Source organism: Octodon degus, unplaced genomic scaffold (assembly GCF_000260255.1).
Source record: "Octodon degus isolate 3935 unplaced genomic scaffold, OctDeg1.0 scaffold00226, whole genome shotgun sequence".
NCBI lineage: Eukaryota > Metazoa > Chordata > Mammalia > Rodentia > Octodontidae > Octodon > Octodon degus.
The window spans coordinates 2,356,801-2,373,980 of record NW_004524802.1 but is presented as its reverse complement, the minus strand read 5'-3'; the positions used below and the strand labels follow the sequence as shown (position 1 = coordinate 2,373,980).

At 45.1% G+C, this 17,180-nt stretch overlaps 1 protein-coding gene across 13 annotated transcripts in view; it reads left to right on the top strand.

Annotated features, from left to right (window-relative positions):
* The window catches only part of Wdr20 (WD repeat domain 20), a 67,393-nt gene that overhangs the window by 9,363 nt on the left and 40,850 nt on the right, over positions 1-17,180 (top strand). Inside the window, exon 2 of one of the 13 annotated variants that reach the window (XM_023705627.1) lies at positions 16,994-17,108. The exons of 11 other annotated variants lie outside the window; for them this stretch is intronic. In XM_023705627.1, the coding sequence (XP_023561395.1) occupies positions 16,994-17,026 (33 nt within the window). In that variant the 3' untranslated portion in view covers positions 17,027-17,108. Of the gene's footprint in view, positions 1-16,993; positions 17,146-17,180 lie in introns of those variants that run through there. One more of the 13 variants, XM_023705619.1, reaches the window with a different exon arrangement.

The following is a 17,180-nucleotide window of genomic DNA, read 5'->3' as shown; positions in this document are numbered from 1 at the left end:
CCAGGGGGCGGGGCTGGCTGGCATGTGGTGCTGGGGGATCGAACTGCAGTCCCTGTGCTTTACCAAGCTTGTTCCAAGTAGGTGCTTTAGACCACTGAGCCATCTCACCAGCCCCAAGTTAGTTTATATAGAAATATGAAATTGGTCCTGATTGGTTATTCAGAGAGTCTATCTTTTATTTTGTTTTGTTTTGTTTTATTTTATTTTTTTTGAGATAGGGTCTCACTGTGTAGTTTGGGCTGGCCTGGTGCTCACCTTTGTGGCCCCTAGGCTGAACTCTTCAAAGAGATCCTCCTATCTTAACCTCCTGAGTGCTGGTATTACTGGTATACTAGGCTGCACAGTGGGCCCTGGCATCTGGGGCCGATGGCACACCTGGAGAGCCGGGACCAAGACTGCATGGCATGTGGGGCCAGCAGTCGAACTCGAGTCCTTGTGTTTGCCAGATAGATGTTTATGCCTCTGAGCTATCTCCCTGGCCCAAGAGCCTATGTCCTAACTACTTAGGAGACTGAGTCAGGAGGACCAAAAGTGATGCCTAGCCTTGGCAATTTAGTGAGACCCTGTCTCTAAATAAATAAATAAATAAATAGGCCGGGGAGATAGCTCAGTAGAATAGGCACTTGCCTGGCAAACGCAAGGTCCTGAGTTCAATCCCCAGTACTGCCAAAAAATAAATAAAACCATAGCTCAGTGGTATAGTGTGTGTCCAGAATACACAAGGTTTGTTCTGTTTATTTTTATGTATTTGTAGTACAGGGTCTATAGAGTCTCATTACACAGATCAGACTCGTAGTGACCCTCCTGTTTTCAGTCTCCCAACTGCAGAGATTACAAGTGCACCACCATGCCCAGTCTCAATCACTGTCTCAGTGCACCCCAGGGGCACAGTGCAGCAGAGATCAAATGCCAGCTGCTGTACTGTGCCTAATCAGGTGCTTTAGTCCACTGAGCTATCTGGCCGGCCCAGTACCTGGGTTTAATCTCTGGTACCACAACAAAACAAAACCAATCCAATAAATTATCTGAGGATGTAAGTGATAAGTTACCTTGTCCTTTTTTTGTTGGGTTTTGTTTTTGGCTAACTCAGCCCTGCCCTGAGGGCGGGTTTGGTGCAGCATGTGGTGCCATCAAACCTGGGTCCTCTGCACCTGCCTAAGCAAATGCTTTAGACTGCTGAGCTGTCTTGCCAGCTAGCTGTACCTTGTCTTTTGAACATTTCGCATCTTTTTTTTTTTTTAAATAGAGTATAAGGCGTGTCTTTTTTTTTTTTTTAAACTGTATTGAGGATTTATCATGTACAAGACACTATTATCTGTCTTAGATGACTTGACGGATTAAGAATTAAGACATACTTCCTTGCTGGGCATAGTGGGTGCATATCCGTAATTTCAGCACCCAGGAGGAGGCTGAAGCAGGAGGAGCACTGTGAGTTTGAGGCCAACCTGGGCTATATAGCGAGACCCTGTCTCAAAACAAAAAAGATGGTTATGTATATCTAAAATGTACCAGTAAAATCTAATTGGAAAAAAAGAACACATTTTTTTGTCTCTATGGAGTTTTTATCTGTATTAATTGTAATATAAGGTAGAAGGTATGTGTTCCACATGTTGCCTAAGAAGTATAAGTATCACGTGGATTTAAGGAATGAAGGTAGGGCTGGGAAGATAGCTCAGTGGCTTACGTGTCTGCCTGGCAAGTGCAAGGTCCCAAGTTCAATCCCTGATACTGCAAAAAAAAAAAAGGAATGAAGGTAGAGAAGCTTTTCTCTGCCTAGTAGAAGCTTGGATCAGATTTCAACATAGGTTTGCCCCAAAATATTGTGTACAGGTACATTTTTATGAATTTTTAAATGTGTTGCCATATATTTTAAATTTCAGAGGTGCTTCCTGGTTATTTCTTATTGAGCTTTAGTTGGCAGTTGCTCTTAACTTTTAGCATTCTCAACTAACCAGCTTTCCTGCTGATGAGGTAATGTGTAAGTTAAGTTATATTTGCTCTGTTTAGTGATCAAAAAAATTTAAAAGTATGGGTATTATACTCAAAACATGCAAGTTCGTTGTGCTTTATTTTGTGGTAGTAGGATATGTGCTTGAATCTATCGATTTTACTTTCTTTCTTTTCTTTTCTTTTTTTTTTTTTTTTTTTTTTTTTTTTTTTTTTCTTTCTTTTTTTTTTAAGGCTGACCTGAAATGACTATATCACAGGCTGGTCTGGAACTTACAGCAATCCTCCTGCCTCAGCCTCCTGAGTGCTAGGATTATAGGGGTGTACCACTATGCTCAATTTGTGCAGTTTTTAATACTTACAAAGTAGGAATAGCCAGGGTTTGGTGGCAGATGGTTGTAATCCCAGCTTCTTGGAAGTCTGAGGCAGGATGATCCCAGTTTAAGGCCAGCCTGGGCATTGAATAAGATCCTTTTTCAAAATTAGAATGAATGAATGAATGAATGAATGAATGGAATAAGGGTTTTTTTTTTTTTTTTCTTCCTCGAATGCCTTCAGGGCACTTTTGGCCAGCGGGAGAGTTGTGAGGTTCGAACTCCAGCAACCTGAGGCTGACAGCTTTGTGGAAGCAGCCACTTAAAGGACTGAGCTAGGGCCAGGCCCCCCTGAATGAATGAATGAATGTGTAGAGATGTAGCTTAGTGGTAGAACAGTTGTCTGGCATGTGTGAGGACCTGTGTTCTGGGAAAAACACACAAGAATGCCAGCTGTCTGGCAGGAGCAATTATTTTATTTTTTATTATTTTTTTTTAAATTTTTTTTAATATTTATTTATTTATTTATTTATTTTTTTGTGTGGCCAGCTCAGCCCACCAGGGGGCGGGGCTGGCTGGCATGTGGTGCTGGGGGATTGAACCGCGGTCCCTGATGCTTTGCTAAGCTTGTTCTAAGTAGGTGTCTTAGACCACTGAGCCATCTCACCAGCCCCTGGAGCAATTATTTTAATACCCCTCAGACACCCCTTGGAGATTACCCTTCTGACCAGAAGCTGTTTTTTGTTTGTTTGTTTGTTTTTTGGTTGTGTTTTTAGGGAAGGGTCTACAGGTTGTTCAAGGTCTCAGTACTAGATTGGACTTAGTGATCCGCCTGTTTACAGCCTCCCAAGAGCTGGGATTACAGCCACCATGCCCAGTCTCAGTTGCCATCTCCCCGGGGCAGGGCTGGCATGGCAGCCCAGGATCGAACCTCTGGCCCCCCGGGCCTGCTTGAATCCACTGAGCTATTTGATCAGCCCCAGTGAATGGTGTCTTTTTTTTTTTTTTTAAGGCAAGGTCTCACTATGCAGTTCAGGCTGCCCTTCAGCTCACTTTGTAGCCCAGGCTGGTCTCGAACTTGCATTGATCCTCCTGCCGCAGCCTCCTGAGTGCTGGGATTACAGTTGTGCGCCACCACACCTGGCAGTAAAAGTTGAGGATTTTTTTTTTTTTTTTTTTTTTGGCTGGCTCAGGCTGCTTTAAGGGTGAGTCTGGTAAAGCATGTGCAGCTGGGGATCAAATGGAGGTGTCCTGCACCTGACTGCATTTGTATGAGCAGACACTTAAACAACTGAGCTAATCAGCAGGCCTCCTGTTTTTCCTTTATTTGGTTCACAACCAGCCCTCTTGCTTTTTTCCTGTGATCACAAAGCTTATACAAGTGCTTACTGTCTTTGCTTTGATCTCCATTTCAGAGACTCTGCTTGGTCTTCATATTTCACTTAATAAATACTGTAGGGGGTTTTGTGTGAAAAGCAGTAGAGCGGACTATGGGAAATCAAAGAAGTCTGAGCCATTGCCTTGACCTTGAGAGGATGGCCATCTTACCAAGGAGACATGGTCTCCACCCATCAGGGAGCAGAGGCTGGGCAGCATTGTTGAGAAAGGATCTCTGCCAGCCAGGGGTTGTCATGCCAGGGGCATGAAGAATGGCTTGCTCACTCAGCCAGCATTCACTGGACTTGTGCAGCTGAGGACAGCTGAGACACAGCTTCTGTCAAGTGAGATGGGCAGGTAGAGCAGGGCACCTGTGCCTCCTACAAAGCCTCCCCAACTGAGCATGGCCTACCTTGTGCTGCTAGTGAGGGGACCAGTGCACAGCACTGAGCCACATCTCCAGCCCCAGCTCCCTTTTTTCTCTGAGACAGGATTCAGGTTCTCAGGCTGATCTTAAACTCTCAACCCTCCTGCCTCAGCCTGCTGAGCAGCTGGAATCACAACTGTGTGCAGCCACACGCAGCATAATGCATAGTCTTTAACATCTCACAGCCTTTTCACTTGCCCCTCAAAGCTGTCCTTTGGTTTGAGGCAAGGTCTTGATGTGTAGCTCAGGTTGGCCTTGAACTTGTGGTAATACTGCCCCAGCCTCCTAAATGCTGGGACTGTAGATGTGCACCACCACACCTGGCTGGGGAATTTTTTTTTTTTTTTGACAGTTAGATTATAACTTCGTTATTCAGTGTGAGCCTGGTGTTGGACCCTAGGCCTTCTGTGCAAATGAAATGTGTGTACTGTATTTAGAGGCAGAGGCTGATGGGAGATGCTGGTGTCATTCCACAGTCAGGGATGGTAAAGGCTGGAAAGAAGTTAGCTGTTTTGTAGAGAAGTGACAGCGTGTGCTGTCCTTTCATATGAATTTTTTTTTTTTTTTTTTTCCTGGCTCAGGATGCCTTAAGGGCAGGTCTGGTAAGGCATGAGGATCTAGGGATGAACCACAGTATCCTGTGCCTGACTGCATTTGCATAAGCAGGCACTTAACTGAGCTAATCCGCAAAGAGGTGAGTTAGGCATCTCTGGAGGTATTGAAGAGGGAGAAAGCAACATTTGCTCGGTCCTCACATGGTGGGGGCAATGAGGCAGCTTTCTGAGTGCAGGCTGTCCCCCTCCCCCTCCTTTCCTTCTTCCCTGTCTTTTCCTCTTCCCCTTCCTCTCCCCTTCTCCCTATCTTCCTCTTCCCCTCCCCTCTCCCAAGTTTGGAGTTTACTATGTATTCCACTCAGGCCTTGAACTATCTGTGTAACCCAAGCTAGCTTCAAATTCTTGATCCTCCTTCCTCAGCCTTCTGACTGCTGGAATTATAGGTGTGTGCTGGGGCTGTTTTATAGGGACACTGATCCTATTGGTAAGAATCTGTGCTCATGATCTGACTCCCTCCCAGGAGTTCCACCTCCTGATGTCATTAGTGACTGGGTTTCAGCATAGGTGTCTTGAGGAGTCACATTCAGACTACAGCACCAGTAGTTTTCAAGTCTCTTTAGATTTCTTGTCAGTTTATCCATTGTCCTTATTGAATATGGGCTACTCAAGAACAAGGCCATTCTGTCTCAGTTATCATTGTACCCTCAGTTTAGCTCTAAAATAGACACCTTGCTGTTACTGAAATATGGTATTTATTGAGTGAATGCTGTGTTGTACCTTGTCTCCTATCTTTAATTACTGATGAGAACAGTAATTTCATGATGGATAAGGTATTTGCATACTTTGTCTTAGCTGGATTTTACAGGCTTAGGCTAGGTAGTCCTTTTCTTTATAGAAATAGACCTGAAGATGTGGGCAGTACGGTAGAGTCAGCTCTCAGTACAGAGTTGTGCCTTGTCTCTAGTGCTCCTCCTTACTCGGATGCTGCCGGTGGGTGGATGGTTGGTTGGGTTTTTCTCTTTTGGCACTGGAGATTAAACACATGGATTTTGTTTGGAGTTATATCCCCGTCTCTTTTAGTTTTTACTTTCAGACAGGGTCTTGCTTGGTCACTAAGTTGTCCAGGTTGGGCTCAAGCTTGTGATCCTCCTGCCTCAGCCTCCCTGAGTATGCCATCCTGCTAGTTCTAAGAATTTTAAATGGACCAGCTTATATTTGGAGACTTCTTAAAGGTTAGATTCTTCCTTCAATGCATATTTTGCCTTTTGTGTGATGCTGTGAGTTCTTGATCATGTTGTTTAACCTCTGGGGCCTGAGATGATTTTTCCTCCCTCCTCTCCCTCTGCCCTCCCTGCACCTCTTCCCCTTGCCCTCCTCCTGTTCTTTCTCTTCCTTCCCTTTCCTCTTCCACTTCTTCTTGTCATAGTGATGAGACCATCTGTAGTGCTTATTTCCTCACTTTTTTTTCTCTTGTTGGTAAGAGTAGGTGAACCCAGGGCCTTGTGTATGTTAGGCAAGCGTCCACCTCTTGTCTACACCCACAGTCCTTTTTGTTTCAAGATAGTGTCTAAGATCCCCAGGATGGCCACAAACTTGGAATTTTTCTGCCTCAGCCTCAAAGGAGCTGGAATTATAACCATGTGCCAGAAGCCCTTTTTAAAAATGGCAAGGTAACCTTTAAAAAGGTTTTCTTTTGGTTATGGGAGAGAACCCCAGAGTGGAGTCCCCTGTTTCTGGAAGCAGGGTGTACTGGTGCTGTTCAGCTAGCTAGCTTGCTGTGAGAAGAGGTGCCCCTGTGGGCGTGGCGTGGAAGGGTGCATCTTGTTCCCACCTTGGCCTAGACTTCCTGCTTCCTGTGTGCCGGGGGTGAACAGTGACCTCCACCCTGGCTCCTCCACTGTAGTTTTGTGTTTAAGCCAGCTGAACATGGACTGAAAGTTCTAAGATGTGAACACAGATCCACCTTCCCTCCTTTAAGTTGCAAGTGTTGGGTGTTGTGTCCCAGCGAAGGTGACTAAGACAGACTTTTTGTGCTGTCTGTTAACTGACTTTCCAGGCTCCAGAGAGGAGCTGAGAAAGCAGAGCAGCCTCACAGGCCTGGGAGAGCTTGGAGGGAGAGCAGAGTGGTGGAGACGGTAGACACTTGCTCGCACAGGCCTGCAGTGCTGTGGGACATGCGCACTGCGTCTGTGCCTTAGATCGCAGTTACCTGTTAGGGCTCCTTGCTGAGTGGCATTTAGCCACCCTGTCAACATGGGTGGGAAAAGACTTCTGCACCTTGTCTCACTGACCATAACTGGAACCCCAGGCCTCCCTCAGTGAGGTGTGTTGGCAGCCAATCACAGTAGTGTGAAGGTGCGGCCCCGAGGGGTAGTCCCGGCGTGTCAGAGCACACTGTGATCGCTGCTTGAATTTCGGTTATCGTTTACACGCACCACTACTTTGGAATCATAGCAGTCAGTGGATCTGCCCCTGGGTCTTGTAATTCAGTACATAAGGAGCTTGTGGAAATTTGTGTGTGTTTGATGTGGCATAACTATAGTAGATTTCTTGTGTAGAGTAATCTTACGTTTCTAAAAACGCTCTGAGTAGTGCAAGCACCCTGATTTAGAAAGTCTTGGCTTCTCACGTAATTAAATGTGAGGAACTACTGGATTCTCATGTCCTGTTATGGGAAACTTCGGGCTCCACCGAGAAGGCTGTGGTTCTTAGGGTGCTTCTCACTCAGGAGCTGACTGTGTAGCTATGTTTTGCTGTGCCTTTTGCTGCTTTTCTCTTTGTTCATTGTGCTTCTTTTGCCCTTGCTGCCCCACCTTCTGAGCAAGGGATACAGAAACTACCATTGTGCTCCATATAGCTTAGGTGACGAACCTTGAACGTGTAATGTGGCTTTGTCTCAGCTGTGATGGGAATTCAGAGAGGCTTTAGCAAGGGACCTTTGAGCCAGCATGGCAGTGCATGCCTGTAAACCAGCACTGTGGAGGCTGAGACAAGAGGCTTGTCAGTCAGAGGCCAGCCTGGGCTGCATAGCAAGACCTGTTCCCAAACAAAATGAGGAGACATTTAAATTGAAGTCTGATGGCTTTTTGGCAGGAGGAGGACAAGATTTCAAACCAAGAGAACTAGAAGCCCAAGACCTAGGGATGTGGGAGTTTAGCTGTACTGTGAGGTTCAAACTTTGCTGTGCTTGGGGGAGGGCAGGTTATGCTTAGTGGTGGTCATTTATTTTTAAATTTATTATTTATTTATTTATGTGTGTTTTGTGAGACAGGATCTCACTATACAACAGCAGGCTGGCCTTGAACTGCCTCAGCCTCCTGAGTGTTGGGACCACAGGTTTGGAGCACCATGCCCAGCTCACTGAGTGGTGGTCACTTAAAAGTTGGCTATATCCTTGTTTCTTGTAGAATTTTTGGTGTGATTTTTAAACAGGTTTTCCAGCAGTGTATATTTTTGTTCTTGGTCCTTACTATTGAGCGTTGTACTCCTTTAACAGCATGTCAGCCTCCATCAGGAGCCAAGGCATCTGGATCACACCCCTTCCCTGCCCTCCTCCCTTCACTTCTCCTCTCTGTTCTTTTAGTTCCTGCTTATTTAGTGCTCAGTGTTAGGGCTGCTCCTCAGCCTGTGCTTACAACTCCTCTCAGCCCTGGTTGTCCTATTTGCCTCCCTGGTCCCCAGCTTGCTTGGGCTGTGGCTGAGGTTGCTGACTCTCCACCCTCCTACAACCTTCAGTAAGCACTTCCTGTCCTTATTCATAATTGATGGCCTTTGTCTTTCTCTGAGCACATTAAGCAGTGAGAAGAAAAAGCAGGGGGAAAAGTTGTAGTTAAAAGCTGAGACAGGAGGATCGCAGGAATTCAAAACCAGCCTGGGCTACATAAGGTCAAGGCCGGCCTGACCTAGGAAGAAGCCCCTGTCTCAATTAAAAAAAAAGGCAGCCTCCATACCGCCAGCCCCTATGAAAGGAGGAGCTGCCCCTGCCTGAGGCTTCATCCCCCACCGGCCACCTTGCCTCCTCTCCTGCACCCTACCTTTCCTGTCCCTGCAAGCCTGCACCCTGAGTTAAATCCTGAGGGGGCCTTCCCCAGCCCCGCTCACTGTCTGGGGCTGTTACATGGCCATGGCTGCTGTCCAGCCTTCACTGTGCAGGTCCACCCGCTGCACTGAAGCTGAGGTTCCTGTGACACTGCTTTGAATGACTCAGTCCAGTCCCCGATGCTCCTTTCCATCTAGCTGAGGGGTACAGATCAGTGATTTTTAGTGAGGTTTCCAAGTTATAGAACTATCACCATAATGTAGTTGAGGACTTGAGAGATTGGCTTTAATTTTTTAAAAATTCTATAAAATACTGCCATAGCTTGTTCTGGTACATAGAGCAAGGTTATATTCCTTATCTGTCCTCCCTTCTCCCTTCTCCTCACTTCTTGCTACATGTGATTGTTTTGCTTTTGATTTCAGCTTCTGTTGTTAGACCAGTAGAGCATCAGAGCAGAGAGAAGTTTGAAGGAGGTGAGAGCGTAGTAGGAATGCTGTTTGCATTTTGTTTTTTTCCTGTTTATGAAAAAGGGCTTCTTCATGCTTCTTCCCCTTGCCTTGTACATACTGTAAACTTTTTCTCAGACAGGGTCGTGATACACTGTTCATGCGACCTTAAATTCACAATCCTCCTGCCTCAACCTCCTGAGAAATTGATGACTCTTAATTGTTAATCTCTTAATTAATTAATTAATTTAGAGACAGGGTGCAGTGCTAGGCTCAAGGGCACTTGGGTTAAGGGTTTGAGCACTGCCCACCCTAAGCAGCCAGAGTAAGATTTAAGGGGTAGGGAGAGCTAGGGCTGTCCCTTGGTGCTCTGCTGCCTCCTGCCTGCCTTGAACTGTTGCTCCTCGGCGATGCCTGTCTACATCCACCATGCCAGCCGACGATGAGCTGAAACTTCTCTACAGACTTTGTGTCCCCCTTTAACTTTGGGTGTCGGGTATTTTGTCTCAACAACAAGAGAAAGAAGACACCTTCTATAGCATTGCATTACTTTTACTCCTATGTACCTGAGAGTTGCTTCTTTTTCTACAATATTTTCTAGAATGTTGGATTTGTGCATTTGATGCAACCTGTGAGAAATTAGAGAAATAATTAATTTTTGTTACTAATTAATTTTTGTGGTACTTTCTGGGTAATTGAACCCAGAACCTTCACACTGAGCTACATCCTTTGCCTTTAAAAGCTTTGAGTTGGGTCTCACTAAGTTGTTTTGTCTGGACTGGGCTAGAATTTTGATCCTTCTGCCTCAGCTTCCCAGATTGGGGAGATTACAGATGTATGCCACAGTGCCCCACTATTAGTGAATGTTTGGCTTTTCCTATGATGAGTGAAGGTGAGCTTCTTTCTTTGTATTTAAGCATGAACTGCATTTCTTTGAACTCTTCATATTCCTTGTCCTTGCCCTGCCATTCATACTGGATTGTGGGTGTTGCTTAAAGGCTCTTTCTTTATTGGAAGATTATTGTTTTGTCTGTGGTGGGAATTACAGATTTTTATTCTTCCTAGTTTTCCAACTTTGCTGCGGAGGTGTATGTTTGTGTGTTTGATTTTGTCATTAGGAGTTTTCATTATTTTTGTGGTTAAATCTGTAAATTTCTGCATTTTCTTTTATAAATTTTAATAGAATTTGAACCTCAATTAGCCAGTTGTTATTCTTCAAGGTTAAATCAAGAGAAGAAGATATACATTTTAGTATTTGGGAATGAAGTTTAATAAAGACATCGGCTGTGATTCGTGGGTTTAGGAAATGGCATGCCTTGAGTATTTTATAATGTTGAGAAGTTTTAGTTTGCAGTTACCAGGAAACCATTCAGAGCAATTTATTTATTTATTTGTGTGAACCGGGGATTGAACTCAGGCCCTTGTGCTTGCCAGGCAAGTAGTTATTCTGCTGAGCCATCTCCCTGGCCCGAAGCAATTTAATTTTGGAAGGTTATGCATTGGTTTCTGCTGCTGAAAATCCTGTTGGCTGGTGGGCTTCAGCATAAGTTGCTTGTGGTGTATGCTGCATGATGCTGTTGCTCTTGGTTCTCCCTTGCAGTCTGTCAGCCAGGTTTGGGTGGCCAAATGGCGGCACAGATATTAAGCTTCACATAATGGGTCACCTGGACTGGGTGAGAGCCAGGATCCAGTAGGAAGATGAATGGTTCTTCTAGAGTCTCTAAAGAAGGGTGTGTCATGGAAGCAACCAGGAAGTCTTTCCTGACTCCTGGCCCCAAACTGGATTATAAGCCATGCCTATGCCCAAGGGAACACATGTACAGGACCTGAGCTTGGCTAACCCATACCTCTAGCAAGGGGGCTGGATCATCTGACTCCCTGATTGCTGTGGGGACCTGTCTGTAAGCGTGTGTGAGGGAGAGGGGAGGTGGTCTCCCTGGCAGTTCCTGGGAACAGCCTGGGTGAGGAGGTGAGTGTACAGCAGGGATGTGCTCATTGTGACATGCATGGCAAGCATGGTGTGGCAGCCCTTCACTCCAGCACAGTCCCCAAACCCACCCTTCCTTAGCTGCTGTTGTTGACTGTGGATATTCTCCCACCCCTTTGTATACTGTTGAAGTTTCTTGGTTTGAATCTCCTTGCCTTCTAGACTGTGAATCTGAAGGGGTGAAACTATGTTGTACCTGTATCCATCACAGTTTTTAAATGAATGAATTGGTCAGAATTATCGCTCTCTAAGGACTCATTTGAATAAAATGGGTAATCTTTCAAAATCCCTTTCAGGAGCCAACTGTGGTCTGTGTGAGTTCCCAGAGTTCACAGAGGAAGGCATGCCAGCCCCTTCTGTCTTGGTGGAAAGGCTTTTAGAAAATAGTCACAGCCTTAACTCTGTGCTGTTAGAATCCTCTGTGTCAGCCGAAAGAGGAGGCTGCTTGGAATCTGTGTGTTCCTTATCCTGGAGCCTCGGAAAGAAATACACTCTTGCCCAGAAGAAAGTGACTTTGCTGCTGTCCCTTGTCACTTCTTTTCTGTTCATTACAGAATCGCACAACTCCATACAATGCTCTTTTTCCCTCCTGGATTCTGATATAAGTGAACATGTACTTAGCAGGATTGTGGACAGTATGAGGCCAGCTTATAACAATGGTGGCTCTCCTCTGGGCTCCCCTTGATGTGCAGCAGTTGGAGAACATAGGTGGTGCTGGAGAGGCCTTGCAGAGAGCTGCCTGCCATGTTGCATGTGCAGCCTTCGGCGGAGCTGTGGGTCAGCTGCTGCTGCGACCCATCTTGCACCTTCTCCATCTGCCTATTGATTGAGCACTGACTTCCTGGTCTCCTCTGCATGTTGCAGACAGATGCTGTCCTCGTAGGCTTCTCTCCCACTGAAGCTCCTGCCATTGTCTTAGGTGGTTGGTTGGTTTCTTTCTTTCTTCATTTATGTATTTGGCACAGGGTCTTACTACACAGCTCAGACTTGTAGTGATCTTGTTTTCAGCCTCCCCGGCATTGGGATTAGAGGCATGCGCTACCAGGTCTGGACTCAGTCACTGGCTAAGTGTCCTGGGGTGGGACTGGCATGGCATACGGGATGGGGATCCAATCCCTGTCCCTGTGCTTGCCAAAGCAGGTGCTTAGTCGGTTTTTTTTTTTGCAGAATTGGGAATTGAACTCAGGCCTTTGCGCTTGCCAGGCAAGTGCTTATGCTATTGCACCATCTCCCCAGCCTCATCTGCTGAGCTATCTTGCCAGCCCTGTCTCAGGTGGTTTCATTTCCATCACATGACCACCTGGGCTGCCTGGTTTTGTGGGTTTCATAGCCATCCTGGGGCATTTCCAGCCCCCTTTTGGCATTCTCTCCCAGAGGTCTTGTCACACCAACCTCACTCTAAATTCAGATAGAAAATGTTGGCTCCCACCGCCCCAATTCTCCAGGATGCTGGTTGCTGAGAGCCATCAGACACGATCCAGCCCACACCTTTTTTGACCTCTCAGTAGTACTTTACACCGCAAATCATCTTATTGAGACTCCTCTTGTCTTGACACTTCAGTCCTGGCCCTCTCCCTCCAGGGGCCCGTCTGTCTCATGCACTGCCTCACTTCCTTTGGTAGCTCCTTCGCCTGTGCCCAGTTGTCACTCACAGCCTCTAGCTTTGGAGACCTCGCTGAGTTGTCCAGACTACCCTTGAATTCAGGTTTCTCCCACGTCAGCCACCTATAGCTGGGACTCCACCACAGCAGCCCTCTGGCTAGGTTTTAACTATTGCATTTCCTTTTTTTTTTTTTTTTTTTTGGTATTCTAGAGAAGGGTCTACAGGGTGTTCAGGGTCTCACTACTAGATGGGACTCGATTCGCCTGTTTACAGCCTCCCAAGAGCTGGGGTTACAGGTGCGCTCCGCCACGCCCAGTCTCTGCATTTCCTTAATGACTCATTTCTAACTCTCTTGCTTAGGTGGTGGCTCTACTGTATCTGGTGTCATATTTCCTTTTTGTTCCTAAAATTGTTTATGCATTTTCTCTTCCCTCCCCCAGGTAAAAGTAGTTTTGCAGTAAATTAACCCATTGGGTACTCATGTGAGAACACAAATCAGTTAGGGCAATTAAAACCTAAACTAACATATGTGCCAGCAAAGCTCTGTCTTAGTCACTAGATCTTCCTTGAGAGTGCTTTGCTAGTTCCTTCCTGATTCCTTGTGTGCCTTCTGCTTCCTGGGCCCTTTCTGCACTGTGGTTGTCATCTCTGCAGCCTGTGACCAGGCCCAGAGCTACAGTGGTGGGTCGTGCTCTGCTGCACCACTAGCTGGAGCTTTACCTGTTCATTTATATTTCAATTCTTTTCTGAATAGACAGACTGTTACTTAACATTTTTGTTCTCAAAGGAACAGCTGTTATTCCTTCATTTTCTGTTTCGTTAGTATGTTTTCTTTGTTTCCATTGTTTCTTTTAGATATACTATAAACTTTTCTTTTTTTAGCTTATTAAATTAAAAGCATAAGTTTTCTTTTATTCCTTCCCTCCCGCCTCCTTTCCTTCCTTCCTTTTTTTTTTTTTTTTTTTTTTTTGGGTGGTACAGGATATTGAACCCAGGGATACTCTACTATTGAGCTACATCCCCAGCTTTTTTTTTTTTTTTTTTTTTTTTTTTTTTTTTTTTTCATCCCCAGCTTTTGAAATAGTAATACTAATAATAACAATTAGCATTTGCAGTACTGGGGATTGAACCCAGATCCTTTGCTCTCAACTATAGCCCCAGAATTCCATCCCTTTAAAATAATGTTTTTGGCTGGGGAGATAGCTCAGAAGAACAAGCACTTGCCTGGCAAGCCCAAGGGCCTGAGTTCAATCCCCGATTCTGAAAAAGAAAAAAGAAAAAAAAATTTTTGAATTGGGTCTCTGGCTAAGTTGCAGGCTGGTCTGGAGCATACAGCCCTCCCTCAGCTTCCCAGAGTGCTAGATTTACCAGCATGCGCCTCCATACCCAGCTTTCTTTTTCTTTCTTTTTTACCCCCCCTTTGAGACAGGGTCTCACTGGCTCTCCTGACCTTGAATTTTCAATCTCCTGCCTCTGCCTTTGCAGTAGCTGGATTATAGGCATGCACCTTTATGCCTAGCTCTTTCTTGCATTTTAATGATGTGCTCAAGGCTGTAGAATCCTTCCAAGCATTGCTTTAGCAGCCTTTTGTTAGATTTTTGGTAGTGATTGTTGATATCTAAGGATTTTGTTACTTGTATTTTTATTCCCCACTTAACTCTTGAATTTCTATAGACTTTTGCTGTTGGTTTTGGAGACAAAGCTTCAAACTCAGGATTGTGCCTCACTCTGAGTAGGCAGATTTTATTTTGTATTTATGATATTTAGCGTCTTAAATATTGATCTATTTGCACTTATGGTCATGGATGTTTTTATGATTTTTTTTTTTTTTTTAATGTATTTGGTACAGGGTCTCACCATGAAGCTCAGACTTGTAGTATCCTCCTGTTTTCACCTTCCCCAATGCTGGGATTAGAGGTGTGTGCCACCACGCCCCGGTCTCTGTCGTCTGCTCAGCATGCCCAGGGGTGGGGCTGGCACGGCCTGTGGTACAAGGGATGGAACCCTAGTCCCTGTCCTTGTCCCTAGTCTGCTGAGCTATCTCATTGGCCCTATGATTATTTGAACAGAAATGAGACTTTCTTTGTGACCTTGTTAAAATGTTCCATGTATTTTTTCTCCATTTCTAAAAGAATGTGTGTCCTTTGTTAGGGTTAGGATGGCACGTATGTGTTTGATCAAAACTATAATGCTCTTTACATTCTGTCATTACTGATTTCTGTGACTGCCCTATTTATCAGAATCTGATATTTTAAAACAACTTAGTATGATTCTGAACTTGTCTATTTCTTTTGTCAATTTTGCTTCATAGTAAACTTGGAATTGTGAGTGTATTAATGTATTGTACAATATAAGTACTAGTGTATTGGTACAATTGTTGGTGTATTGTACGAATCTGTATCTTTGCCCTACATTCTTTTTTAAAAAAATTTGGTTACTACTTGTGTAGAATGGTTTTATGTCCCTTACTTTCAACTTACCGATGCAGTTTTGCTTTGATGTGTCTGGTGCTTTTTTTTAAAGGAATGCTGCTAGGAGTGGAGTGCTCAGCCCCTGAGCTACAGCCTCAGCCCTTTAAAATTTTTCATTTCTTTGTTTTTTGCAGTGCTGTGGTTTGAGCCCAGTGGTGCTCTCCCCCTGAGCTACATCCCCATCCCTTTACTTTTTTTTTTTTTTTTTTTTTTTTAAGGTGGAGTTTGCCTCAGTTGCAGGTGGGGCCTGAGCTTGCAGACGCCTGGCTCAGCTTCCCTCAGTGCTGGTATCACAGGTGTGTTCCTCTGCACCTGGCGTCATTGTGAGACTTCCTTCTCCCATATGCCCCCGTGCCCACTGTCCACTTTATCACCAGTTGCTGTTGATTTTATTTCCAAAGTGTACCTTGAATACATCTGCTTCCCCTTTCACGACCAACCCTTATTTCACCTAGGCAGTGACACCTTCTGCCCGGCTTCCTGGTCTGCTCTTCGCTCCCTCCCGTCTCATTTTTGTGCTGCAGTCAGAATGAGTGATCTTTAAAAATTATGAATCTGGGGCTGGTGAGATGGCTCAGTGGTCTAAAGCACCGACTTAGAACAAGCTAAGCTAAGCAAAGCACAGGGACCGCGGTTCAATCCCCAGCACCACATGCCAGCCTGCCCGCCCCCTGGTGGGCTGAGCTGGCCACTCCCACACAAAATAAATAAACAAACAAAAATTAAAAGAAAATTATGAATCTGAGCTGGGTATGTTGGATCTGTACTGTAATCCCAGTGCTCTGGGAGCTGAGCCACAGGATTTTGCATCAAGCTCAGTTTGGATAATTTAGTGATTTAAGAAGAACCCCTCCCCACTTGAAAATAGAAAATACAAAAAGAGTTGGGGAGGTAGCTCAGTGAGTGTGAAGGTACTGGATTCCATCCATCCTTAGTATCCACCCCCCAAAAAAAGAAAAAAGGTGAGTCTGAACTGATTGTCATTCCCAGCTAGAAATCTTTCAGTGCTTCTTGTTGCATTTAACTTGAAAAACAATTAATAACATGGCTTACCAGGACTGCATGAATTATCCCTTGCAGCCTTAATTCTTTTCCCTCTCTTGAACTCCCTAGCTTCCTCCCCCACCCCCCACTTTTTTTTTTTTTCTTTTTTTTTTGTACTGGGAATCAGATTCAGGACCTTGCGTTGCAGGCAGGTGCTGTGCCGCTGAGCTATGTCCCTGGCCTCTCCCTGGCTTCCTTTGAACTCCTGAGAAGCCTTAAACTTCATGCCATGCATTCTTCAGTGTGGTTTCCTTGCCTGGAGTTGCTGCTGCTCCTATACTTTCTCCTCTGAAGAGGAGCTGCACTACCCACCTGCCTTCAGATCCTGGTCCAGTGATGGCGAACCTTTTAGTGATGGTGATACCAATAGCCTGTTGCACAATAGCCTGCTGCAGCATGTACACCATAGATTTGCCACTACACTAGAATCTGATGCTTGCCACTCTCTGCCCAAATGTGACTGTCCCTCCTCCCCAGAAGGGGACTGGGCCACCCTTGCCCTTGCAGTTGCCTTTCTTGATTGATTTTTTTTTCTTCATAGTCCTTACCCTCCGACATTTATTTGAGTCCTGTTTTCTGGGTGTGCTCTACCTAAACTTTGTAAGAGGAGGGATTTGTCTGTTCTCATTGCTGAGACCCCAGAGTCTGAAACAGTGTCTGGCAGATACTGTAGAATTCAGTAAGCAGTGGTTGAGTGGATAGGGGAAAAATGTGCCTCAAGTGACTTAGAAATTTAGGCTATAGGGATTATAACTTCTCTTGGGCCTGTTTCATTTTTTAATAGGTAACAAATTCATTCACATGGTTCAAAATGTGAAGCACATGTACAGGGAAAGTGTTGAGACCCGGCTCAGCCGCCAGCTTCCCTTGCTCAGAAGAGGCCGGCCGGTGTTAAATTCTTGTGCAGATTTCCAGAGACAGCACGTGAAATCGCAGGTACATTCTATCTTTAACCAAATTTAGAGGCATTC